Source organism: Ciona robusta, chromosome 9 (genome assembly GCF_009617815.1).
Source record: "Ciona robusta chromosome 9, ASM961781v2".
NCBI lineage: Eukaryota > Metazoa > Chordata > Ascidiacea > Phlebobranchia > Cionidae > Ciona > Ciona robusta.
The window spans coordinates 852,806-865,570 of NC_143243.1; the positions used below are offsets into that span (position 1 = coordinate 852,806).

At 36.3% G+C, this 12,765-nt stretch overlaps 3 protein-coding genes across 6 annotated transcripts in view; 2 read left to right on the plus strand and 1 right to left on the minus strand.

Annotated features, from left to right (window-relative positions):
• The first annotated feature begins 941 nt into the window (after positions 1-941).
• On the plus strand, positions 942-6,717 carry LOC149730573 (uncharacterized). Of its 2 annotated transcripts, none has more exons than XM_089885634.1 (6): positions 942-1,973; positions 2,492-2,721; positions 3,434-3,602; positions 3,783-3,949; positions 4,810-5,058; positions 5,661-6,717. In XM_089885634.1, the coding sequence occupies exons 1-6, from the start codon at positions 1,758-1,760 to the stop codon at positions 6,178-6,180; spliced, it is 1,551 nt and encodes a 516-aa protein (XP_089741760.1). In that variant the 5' UTR covers positions 942-1,757; the 3' UTR covers positions 6,181-6,717. The 2 variants fall into 2 exon arrangements, with proteins under 2 accessions (XP_089741760.1, XP_089741761.1); XM_089885635.1 differs by having other exon boundaries at positions 2,495-2,721.
• Positions 6,718-7,043: 326 nt separating this feature from the next.
• Positions 7,044-9,141, plus strand: LOC149730574 (uncharacterized). Its single transcript, XM_089885646.1, has one exon. The coding sequence runs from the start codon at positions 7,081-7,083 to the stop codon at positions 8,191-8,193; it is 1,113 nt and encodes a 370-aa protein (XP_089741772.1). The 5' UTR covers positions 7,044-7,080; the 3' UTR covers positions 8,194-9,141.
• A 26-nt stretch (positions 9,142-9,167) lies between these two features.
• The window catches only part of LOC149730575 (band 3 anion transport protein-like), a 30,169-nt gene continuing 26,571 nt past the window's right edge, over positions 9,168-12,765 (minus strand). For all 3 annotated transcript variants that reach the window (XM_089885579.1, XM_089885580.1, XM_089885581.1), the window contains 4 exons: positions 12,402-12,502; positions 11,583-11,752; positions 11,044-11,217; positions 9,168-10,266 (listed from right to left, as the gene is read on the minus strand). In XM_089885579.1, the coding sequence (XP_089741705.1) occupies positions 10,189-10,266; positions 11,044-11,217; positions 11,583-11,752; positions 12,402-12,502 (523 nt within the window). In that variant the 3' untranslated portion in view covers positions 9,168-10,188. The remainder of the gene's footprint in view (positions 10,267-11,043; positions 11,218-11,582; positions 11,753-12,401; positions 12,503-12,765) is intronic.

Below are 12,765 nucleotides of genomic sequence, written 5' to 3' on the forward strand. Positions count from 1 at the left end.
TACATTTTATTTTCAGTTGCCATGTATAAGCGTTATAGAACACACTGTAATATTACGGTTTTACTACAACAAATATTTTGCATTACGACTTTAATTTGCAGGCAGTTCGTGCAAAAAATGTCCAAAAGTCACAAAAAATAAAATCTTTTTATCATTTTATGGAAAAGCTTTATACAGCGCCTCCAGTGACCATATGTTATAAACGCAGTCCCCGATTAAAAGTTTGAAATAAAAGCGTCTCCCGAATTGTAAAGCCCCTCTTGCAAAAACTGCTTGTGGATATAGCATAAAATCATTATGTTACACTAATGGCTAATAGTATTCGTCTAGATAATTATGCTTTGAACTTATTTTAACCAATGTCGGTATAATAAAACTCTCATTTTAACCAAACAAATCAATCTCCGTTTTCTTGTTGTAAACGATATCGTAAACGAGTGGCAGGTTTTTTTAATTTCATTTATTTTAATCCTATATCAGCATATCTGGTCAAAATCGTGAAAGTAACAAGATAACGACAACGGCCGGTTACACTATACGCAGATGTAGAGTGTTTGGTAACTCCTTAGTTAAATTCAACAAACTATATATGAACGGTGGATTTTTATTAATTTTGTTTGGTTGGTTATTTTGTATAGACTGTGTTAGTAGGAATATGTTTTAAAAGACTCCGTTTGGTAGAATGCTTTGTTTTAAATACGTTTCAAGGACTTTGTGGTAGAATGCTTTATTATAAATACTGCCATTTGTCAGACGCGAATACAATAGGTAAGGATATATCAATTGTGTCAAACAAATATCCGGTTAGCATTATACCATCAGCATTAGCATTACGCATCTAGTATAATAAGAATGAGCATATCGTGTGAAATGCTGTTAGTACACAGACAGTTGGTATTACATGGCATATGCATACGAGTTTATAGAACATGTGTGTTGCAGTATAAAACGTGGCGCTCAATATACATTACGATCTTTACTGACAAGGTAATGATTGAGGTTGTCTTTCGTATTGAATACTTATAGTATAAAGTGACGCCTATATGAACACTTAGATACGAGATAGCATAGTATACCATGTAGCTGTGATTCCCAAACTATGGTACGCGAGTAGATGTAGTTTGGGAACCATTGCCATATAGAATGCGATATAATAAGTTATTGATAATAGCAATATTCTTTCTATGATGGGTGAAGTTTGATATACGGCGTGGCAGTCATGAAAATAATTCAGGATAACAGCTGAGCTATTACGTTATTATATATTTTTCTAACTCTAATTACCATAGTAGGATGGGGAGACGGGGCAGCTTTAGCTCATATAATATTCAAATACCCTAATCATGTTAAAAAATTACCAAGGGTCAACTGTAGTCGTAAGGATACGGTTTTATAATCTGGTAAATGTTCTTTGTTTACAACTAAACGAGACGAGAAAATAGAATGAAATGCGCTCTATCTTCCCCCACACAACTATATAGTTATACAATTGTCAGACTAGTGTAACCGAAAAGACAAAATACAAACTTTAACAGATCTTTTTTATTAAGAGTCCTATTTGGTAAGATACAAAGATTCATAGAACTTTACAACACTATATAACCGTATCCTTACGAGTCAAAAGAGCGTTGTTAGTTGTTAAAAACAGAATTGGGGAATGTGGGATATTTTGTACTAACTGTATCCCATCTTACCCCACAATGCTATAATAGAACGTGGTATATGGTTAAATTTCAGAAACCACAAAGGTTTGGAACATGAGGATCATTAGAAAGACAAACTTTTGGGTTTGTGTGGCCGTGGTTTTATTACTGGGCGTTATTTATCACATACATAAAAATCGCATTGAAAACATTCAAAGCCAAGTTGCCGCTGTAAAAAAAGGAATGACGGAAAAGGAGTTTACAAGAACCGCTGGTGCAAATGGTGGAGAAACGACGGAAGAGGATGATGCATCGGCTACGGGGCGGACGGTATGTTGGGTTCGGTTGTAGGTTAATGTTATATAGTGGGATGTGGGAAGATTTGGCACAAAATATCATCTTTAGCACGTAATATAGTAGGGTGGGGGAAGATGGGACACCTTTTCGTTTCATTTTCTCGTCTCTATTGGTAGTAAACAAAGAACATTCAAAAAATTATAAAACCGTATCCTCACGACTTCCTTTGACTGTTTTTAAATGTTTAAAACACGATCAGGATATTTGGATATTACGTGCTAAAGGTGTCCCGTCTTCCCCCACAGTACTATATCTAAATTTCCTGATCGTATTTTAAACAATTAACAACGGTCTATATGAGTTGTGAAGATACGACTTAATAATTCTTTAAATTTTCTTTATTTACTACCAAACTGAACGAGAAAATAAAATGAAAAAGTGTCCCGTCTTCCTCTACTATATCGAACATTAATCTACAATCCCGGGGTTACACCGATTGTCATTGCTTCGACACGGGAGGATAAATTAGTTACATTCAAGTAAATTTCTAGCAGGAAGAAAACAAAAAAACAACTGAAGAAGTTTCATTAAAAACAACCGGGAAAACAGAACCTTCTAAAGAAGATAAATGTCGTGTACAAGATTACAACGATATTAGTTCAATCCAACCGAGGATTAAATTAAACCCAAACAAGTTTTTACTCCCCTCTTTAGTTTGGGGACCAAACAACCAACTCTTGGGGTTTTTGGATTCAATCGTTGTGGCAATTAAACTAAACAGGTATGAATGAATGAATGTAACTTACTTTATCCTCGCGTGGCCGGAAAACGACAGTCGTTATAACACGGGTTTAACACCTCGTGCCAGCTTACGAGTTACCATGCATGTTACTTTGTGGGTGATTATTTTTTGGGGGATTTTTTCTATTATTTTTTATGTATGGCTGGCAATTTGGAATAAGTGACCACTGGGTTGGAGCAATTGCCGTTAAGTGTCTTGCCCAAGGACACATACGCCAACAGTGGTAGCAGCGACGAGCCTTGAACCTATTACCTCTGGTTTACAGGCAGGCGCACTAACCACCATGCCACGGCGCCGGTAAAGGTATGAAGGGATTTTGATTCCACGACCACTATAGACCGTTATTAATTGTTTAAAACGCGAACAAGTTGTCTGTATATGATGTACTAAAGGTGTCTCATCTTTCCCCACAGTACTATATAGGATACTTGTCAAAACTCGCATAGCGAGGCAACAACATTAGTAATAAAACGGGTATTCTGTTTTATACACCTCGTGCCCGCTTACAAGTTACCACGTATGTAACTTATTTATCCTCGCATGGCGGGGCAACAACAGTCGTTATAACACGGTTGTTCTGTTTTATACACCTCTTCAGTTACCACCTATGTAACTTTGTGGGTGATTATTGATTTTTTTTCTGTATGACTAAAGATATAGAATATAAGATACCACTATTTTACCTCCACAGAACCCTTGTCATCCCCTTGTTTTTCAAACATTCATCGGATGGTGGAATGAACAGTTTGACTTCTGCCCTAAATCGGATAGACATCTTATATTTGGCTCATGCTATTTCTATTATTGACCTCGACCGTTTTAAGAAAATAACTGGCGGATCAGTGGACGTTGTGTTTCAGGTGACGTTGTATTAAAAGTACTGCATTGCTGTACCATTCATTCATTCATTCATTCATTCATTATTGAATGAATGAATTCACTTACATTCATTTATTCATCCATCCATCCATTCATTCATTCATTCACTTACTCACGGAAAAAAACAGACACATTTTAAATAGTATATTATGTTATCACAGACCAAAGTCACCGAAGCAGTCTCGTCAGGTATTCTTACTGGCGAAAACAAATTGGGAGTTAGAGTGATTCGAGACTCTGAGTTTCCCAAAGGTCGCATGATGCCTGGGTGGGAGGTAGAGAATCAAGTGGGCGAGCTTGATATCGACGATCTACCGAAGACGTACAAGTAGGTTGCGTGTGTTGAATGGATGAAACTTAAACTTGAGGTGACGGGGTGCTTATTTATAATGCACACTGAAATGCGGCTATGTCTTTTTAACCAACTAAATCGTTATGTTACGCTTTGGTGACAATGTATTTCTATGAGACGCACGTTAAAAAGTACTGTATATAGTATAATGGGGGGAAAATGGGACACCTTTTCATTTTATTTTCTTGTTATAATTGGTTCTAAAGAATTACAAAACCGACTCCCATAGACCGTTGTTAATTGTTTAAAACACGATCAAAATAATCGGATATTATGTTCTAAAGGTGTCCCATCTTCCCCCACCCTACTATATACTAATCAAGGCGCAGAAAATATCTCCCAAGCAAAGCGTAACCAGAGCGATTTGGTTATAAACGCACTATAGGGTAATTTCAAATCACCGACTCGAAGTGTAGGGTGGGGAAAGATGGCACACCTTTTCGTTCTATATTTTCTCGTCCCATTTAGTATAAACGCAGAGCATTTAATGAATTATAAAACCACATTCCCACGACCGCCATATATTTAATGAATTATAAAACCACATTCCCGCGACCGCCATCAAGATATTAGATATAGCAGTGTGGGGGAAGACGCGACACCTTTAGCACATAATACCCAAATTTCCTGATCGTGTTTTAAACAAATAACAACGGTTTATGGGAGTCGTGAGGATACGATTTTATAACCATATGAATAATCTTTGCTTACCACCAAATGCGACAAAAGAATGAAATGAATAGGTGTCCCATCTTCCCCCACCCTACTATATTATGTGCTAAAGATGTCCCATGTTACCCCACCTAACTATGTTTAAAGTTTACATTTCTTTACAGGACAGATCTTCGCACAGCCATGATAGTAAATCCTTTTCAATCGCTAAGTTTATCCCCAGCAGAAGGTTTCGCCTCACAACCGTTCAATACGATAAACAAACTGACCGAGGAGGAAATTTTGAAATCACCAGCTAATATCATTATGGATTTTGCGACTTATTCGATTAAAAGGCCCCCATATGCTGTTTATATAGCGGCGGATTTCGTGAAGAAAATTATAACTTCAGACTACATGGCTGTACATTGGCGGTAAGTATTTTATAACATAAACTAAATATAGACGCTGCTGTGTTACAAAATATTCCTAATTGTTACGTGTATAGTATGCTGTGGAGTAATATGGATACCACTTACACAGTAGGATGGGGGAAGATGGGTCACCTTTAGCACAGAATATCCTGATCGTATTTTAATCAGTTAACAACGGTTCATGGGGGTCGTGAGGATACGGTTTTATAATTCATTGAATATTCTTTGTTTACTACCAAATGGGGCGAAAAATAGAATGGCAAGGTGTCCCATCTTCCCCCACCCTACTATATATCATAATATCACAAATATGGATACCATTATATCACATAATATCCCATATTTCCTGATCAATATTTTAACAAATACCAACGCTTTTAGAGTCGTAAGAATACTGGTAGATAATTGCGTAAATATTCGTTGTTTATTACCTAATGGTCTGATTTATTTATATGATGAATGCAAAATCATGACTGGAATAGACCAAACTATGGGTTAACCCCGGTGCCTCGTCATAAATCGCACCAATGTAGCATAGAAATCGAATAAAATGCGTATAGTTACGATTTGAAAATATACTGATTTGGGTATAATGTTCTTAGTTACAATTGGAACCTAATTTCGGTGAACTGCGACTTGGAAAAACTGTGGAATATACAACCGCGCGGAAGAGTTTGTGGTAGAACAATCCAACCTAAAGAGATGGCAGATGCTATAGCAAAGAAAGCTTTAGAAATAAAAAAAGAGAAAAACTTGGATTCGTATCTTCCGATCTATATAGCTGCGCCCGGGGACCTGGAGGGTTTTGTGGGGAAAGTATCGGAGGAAATTGCGAGCTTACTTAAAGAAAAATCTCCGAAAATATTTCTACCTAAGGACCTAAAAGCGTTCGTGGACACGGAGTATCCTCCTGAGGTGTGCGGGTCAATCCGGCCAACTGAGAACGAGTTAATATCCTTGCTAGAAATGCAGTTGTTTGCAACGAGTTTATCGTTTTTATATTCGGAAGATTCAACTTTATCGAGTGTTATAAAACACAACCGAAGATCCGAGTCTCATCCCTATGATAGCCCAGTGTATGAACTGATAACTGGTATCAAAAAGAACTCAAGGCTTCGTTAAACCATTTGTATATATAGTGTGGGGAGAGATGGAACACTTCATCACATAATATCGAAATACTCTGATCGTGTTTAAACAATCAACAACGGTCAATTGCAGTTTTAAGGATACGGTTTATAATTCTTTGAGTGTTTTTTACTACCAAATGGGACGACAGAATGGAATTAAACGGTGTCCCATCTCCACCCCCTATTATATATATATATATAGTGTAGGGGGTAAGATGGATACCGTCAGCGCATAGTATTCCAGGTTTCCTACTCAAGTTTTTAACGGTTTAAACAATGCTCCTTCAAAGTCGTAAAAAAACGGTTAAATATAATCCTGTGAATATTCTTTGTTTACTGCTAAATAGAACGATCAAAAAGCATGGAAAAAGTACCTTGCCCCAACCCACTATAAAACGCATTTAAAATTGATAACTACCCACTGTACTTAAGCGTAGATCAATATTTATCGTTTTGCGCAAAATGTCTCGTTATTTCTTTTTCGCTTACGGGTGCAATGATATCAATACAGAAATAATTTGAAGTTAAATGTTACGATTCTGCCAGCGTAATATTCCTCTTCCTCATGCTCACTGTCGAGTTACAAGATAGGTATCTTTTAATACACCAGGCGCGACGTCTATTCGTACCATTGAAAGACTGTAAGCTATTTATTATTATTTATTTTTGCAACGACAGTCGTTATAACAGATCTGTTTAACACACCTCGTGCCAGTTTACAAGTTCCTGCGCATGTCTATTTCTTACTGTTAAGTTGCATAGTTAAAAAATGACCGAGAACTTGTACACCAAACATATACATCTGATTGAAGCTCCCCGAAAATTATAAATATATATTATTTGTGATTTCTGTAATGCAGCATGGTGAATCCCCTACAGATACAAATGCAAAATGAAAGTTGTAATTTGTGGGGGTGGAATTATCGGCAATTGTGTGGCTTATTACTTGGGTGAAAGCGGTATAACCGATATTACTGTTGTGGAAAGGGACAAACTGGCGAATGCGGCTTCTGGAAAAGCTGGCGGGTTTTTAGCGCGAGATTGGTGTTGCGAATGCAGACAGTTGGATATTTTCGCAAAAACAAGTTTTGCTTTGCACCAAGAGCTTGCGACTAAATTTGACGGTAAAGCATCTTACGATTACCGGAGATTAGAAGCGTTTTCTGCGAGTTACGACGCTGATTTAAAGAAATCGGGTACAGAATTGGATTCTAAACGCGAACATTTGAAATGGTTTAACGGCCCAAACATAGTTGCCAAAAGTTGCCACAGTATTGGTACCAACGAAAATGTAGCGCAATTACACCCGTATAAGTTCGTGGACACTATTGCTGAATACAATTTATCAAGAGGGATTAAAGTTCTGGAAGATACTGCTGTTGTTTCAGTTAAAACTGAGAAAGCAAAAGCTGTAGGAGTAAAACTGAGCAACCAAACCGAACTTAAATGCGACGTTTTAGTTTTATGTATGGGGCCGTGGACTGGTGCGGCAATTGAATGGTTTGATAGTTTACCATCATGTTATGGACAGAAGGGACATTCGATTGTTATTTTGCCTAAAACTGAACTGCCAGGTGAGGCTGTATTTATGGAACTTGGGGGTCAATTTTCCCCCGAGATTTACCCTCGCCCAGATGGTCAGGTCTATGTTTGTGGCGTAACGGAAAACCCTCTCCCATCAAATGATTTACCTTTACCAGGTACCATTAAACCGACCGAAAACTCGTGCGAAAAACTTAAAGATATCGCTGGTAAAGTGTCGGACATTTTATGCGAGGGTGAAGTTCTAACATCTCAAGCTTGCCACTTACCTCTAACTCATGATGGTCTTCCTATCATTGGGAAAGTCCCCCAAACTGAGAATGTATATGTAGCTGCAGGACACGGGTGTTGGGGGATTCTCAATTCAGCAGCTACAGGCAAATCACTCGCACAACTTATCACTGGTTGCAACGAAGATGAAAAGATAAATATTGAAGCATTTAATCCAGGAAGGTTCAACTGATATTTACTTCACAAACTTATTTATTCCTAGCTGAAGCAACTGCTGAGCAAGTTACATGGATTCTTTATATGAGATACTTTTTTGCATGTGTTATGTGTTTTTAAAATTTTAGTGAAATCTAGTGTGACATTGCCAAAATGCAGTTAAACTCATGGTCATTAAACATTGGGAACCTCATTGATTAATCATATTGTAATGTACTTTGGCTCTACTTGTTTGTAGACGACTAACAGTAGGGTAAAAACTATTTTGTGGTGTTAAATTATCTTGCTAATAACACCCCTGGTCCAAAAATTGTTAACTTTCGGCCTGTGCACAACATTTCAATTTATTGCATTCTAGGTTTAACATAATATACCGCGGGAACCAAAAACTATATTACAATATACCGGATAGTAAGGGTAAAACAATCAGACATGTCCCATGGTTTATATAGACCTTTATTTAAAGACCTTGCGTTTTAGAGTAGTTTTGTTTTTGTTAAAACACAATTTTCACAAACATGTAAATATTAACAGTTTATTATTTAATATTGTTTTCGTTTTTACAGTTCACTTAAAAAATCCTCTAACACAAAACTACCAATAACAATGTAAATTAAACAAAACCTATAATGAAATTAACTTGTTAAGTCAAAAGTGCCAGTTTTTTTTAAATTGTACTTTACCCTGAACATCAGAACTACTAAGCCTATACGCGCTGTACCTAATGCAATAATACGGCCTTAAAAATTGTCCTAATACAAACTCCAGACTGTTTACTATATATCCATATTTAACTTGCATGAAATTTTACAGCATACTTGAACTTGTCTACCTTGATTTTATTTGTTCTGCACTATTGATGTATATTGTGCTTGTTGTTTAAATTATCTAGTATGTTTCTTTAAAATGATCTTTGGTTTGTGGTGCCTTTGCAACAGTTCACAATAAATTTAAAATATCTGAACCCTTTTCTTATTAAACACAAGTCAGTAGAATGCAAAATTTAATATATTTCAAGCAAGCAAGAACTTTTTAATTACAAAAACCATAAATATTGAAAGCGGAAATGCAACATTTTCATAACTTTTGTGTATAATTTGCAATATGAGGGCTAGAGGTAAAAACCCAGTTCAAATATTGTTGCCAAGTAATAATTTATTATTTTGTGGAGGTTTCTGGGTTTGCAAAGAGACCAGTGTTGTCCTGTGTTTGCACTACATTTTAAATTTCTGTGCAACACTGAAAATTATACGAATGTAATGCAAACCGCAGGGGAACACTGGGGTATCAGGATTATGGCAGAATTATGTTTATTTTGGTTGAAGTTATAAATGCAATTCATTTCACCAAAGCATAAGAGTACAGGAACACTAATAATAATTCGTATATATAAACGCATGATATAGAAATGTAAAGATTTGGTACACAAGTGTGTTGGGGAAAAAGGTTTGAAAAAATTACAAAAAACACAAATTTGCAATAAACACCAAACAGGAACTTGAAAACGTTTATAAGATACCGATTAATTCATTGTCAGTTAGGAACCATGCAGAAGCTTTGTAAGAAGAAGTTAAGTAGTAATTCACTGCACACAATTATATGGAATGATAATGTTAACCAGACACTGCAAAACAAACTGTTACCATTGATCTACCCGTCAAGCTGTTGGTGTTTTGGACATAAAACAAAAACAGTGTTAGTGAGAAACTGACAGTTGCTTAAGTACGTATACTGGTTATGTGGTGCAGACTGAAAGTGCAATAACTTTGTTAGAAAATTCATTCATAAGCATACGAATAATGAAAATGTTTTAAAACCTCTGGATCTTTTTGTTATCTTGTACAAAGTAGTGGCAGTTCATACACTTGCAAGTGTAGACTTTGTTTAATACAAACTTCTGTACTTTAAGAACAAAATACGATTTAAAACGTTAAAATCACGTTTTTGGCAGCGTTAGTCTACTACTCATGAAGAATAATCGATACAATGTAATCTACAGTGGGTATAAATATTATTCAGGCATATTAGCATCGTTGTATTCATCCATGTTTCGACTCGTAACGCTCGTTTTCGTTTCAGAACTGTCAAGCTGATCGGATGAAAGAAATGTTATTTGGAAGCGAAAGTTGTGGCTCGTGTTAGATGAAAGCTGGTAGTTTGTAAAACACTAACGCTTTATTGAAATGAGTGAATACGGCTTTTTTATCCTCGAATGACAGGAACACGTGTGTTCTGTTTCAAACATCTTACGCCTATTTAAACTTCAGCGATTGGATTTTTTCATATGACTGACATTGTAGACAACCCATAAGTGAGAAATGGTTTGGGACAATTCATGTTTTATGTCCTATCCAAAGCACACATATGCCCACCATGGTAGCAACGTCTAGCATTGAACCTGGCATACTTGGGTACTGCAAGCATTTTAACTATAAAGCTGGGAAACCCAACTTTTGCCAAACAACCTTTAATTGCTAAGTTGATGAAATTTTTAAAGATGGGCGAGTATGGAATACATTGGTGTTTTAACAACGAACCCATGCAGTATCCACACAACTAGTTAAACATTGTTATCTGATTAAACTTTGTTAATCTAGATTCTCTTACATGCCGATTGTTACACCTTTGTTACGCAATCAAGCTCATTATTACATCAGCAGTAGTGATGCCATACCAGTGCTTCCAGGTTAAAAGTAGGAAAGATAAAAAGTATTGCCAGTTAAAAAAGGCAATGTTGTGGAATAACAAAAGACAGTGTTGCCAAAAAAAGTAGGAATTTACATAAAGTTACTTTACAATAAAGATAAAGTAATTACAGTACAGTGATGCGCAATAATAAATGAAACTTGTGCATAGCTATGGTTACCTCAGCAATTTCTTTGGGAGTGAAAAACTTGGGCAACACAAAATATCTTAGTGGGATGGTCATCACTAGAAAGAACGGGAACGCGATTTGTGCCGCGGTTGATTTTACGATCCATAGAATTGCGAGGCAGATGATTTGAATGAAAGTGAAGATGTGAATCTTCATGTGACGAACCTGTGGGAGAGGATGTTTTGGTATTCAACAAGAGAATGACGTAAAATCTTTTAGGTTTATTCTGATCATTGTAGCTTATGCATATAAATGATACCAATAGATCACCCAATCATAGTAGATCTTAGGCCCGATAAAGTTCTTCTCACAATTTATTTTTCACCCCAAGATAGAAGGCAATAGAACTATAATAGAGGCCTAATACAGCTCTTCACAATTTATTTTTCAATATCTAACGAACACATGTCAATCTAACCATGCATGAAGTAGTTCATAAAATAATCAAAGTAATATTTATTTAATATAGGTTAGGTACCATGGTGAAGTAGGCCATCTGGGTTATTAGAATTAGCCTTAGTATGACTTACCACTTCCACGTAGCTGAAATCCGGATAATGCTTTGATGGCATGAACAACATTTCAATTCGATCGATGAATTGAACCCCGGTTAATGATGTCACGCCCATATATAGGAATATACCAAACAATACAGCGAGTGGTATCTCACTCAACACAGGTTGCATCAGGATGGAAAGTCCTGTGTGTAAGGTGGAGGGTTGTATTGGTATGTGGATGGGTGGTAATTATAATCAATATTGTGAATTTATTTATCCTTGCATGATGGTAAAATTAATAGCTTTAACTTGGATATCAGGTATGCTACTGCACACCATGCATGGTGTATTTATACACCTCATGCTCACTGTCGAGTTATAACATGAGTGTCTTCTTGTACACCAGACACACATGGTGTATTCATACACCTCATGCTCACAGTTGAACTATAACATGGGTGTTCCATTCCATACACGCATACATGTGCAACACAGTCATACCAACTATGGTCTGTCATGCACCTGTTGTAACTTCATATTAAGTACACTCATATGTTAAAGCCATATTATTTATGCCTTTAATATATCACATAAAAAGCCAAATACATTCAGCCTTCAATTTATTAAGTAGGGCCGTGTATTCAGTTATTTATTCACCTCATGCTCACTGTAAAGGTAAAATATAGGTGTCCTATTTTATACTTTACGTGGTGTAACAAAGTGAAATAAAGTAAATAGATTCATACAAGCATTGCTACTTTTAATACACCCATATGTTAAAGCCTTTCATTAAAGCCATATTAATTCAACATTAAGCATTGCAAGCACAAAACATAAGAAGTTGTAACGTACCTAAACAAGCGTTGACCACAAACACGGTGACACGCTGTTCCTTCGTTCCCTCAATCTTCGGTTTATCTCCGGGGGCTTGGGTTTTGCTCATCACTGTTAAACTGGAAAGAAATATCTGGTAACACTGTTGGTTTTAAACTGGGAACACTGGTGGTATAGTTTTTAACAGGTAGCTATAATGGTTTTAAACTGGGAACACTGCTAGATTTTAGACAAGAAATGTTATAGGATTTGGGATAAAATTTCAATGCCAATTAAAGCTAAAATAATGAATATGTTTTATTTATTGGTTCAGCATTATAACACAGGCTGCGGGCTCCCATAATAAAAAAGAACTTTTCAAAATTGCAAATTTTGATTTGAA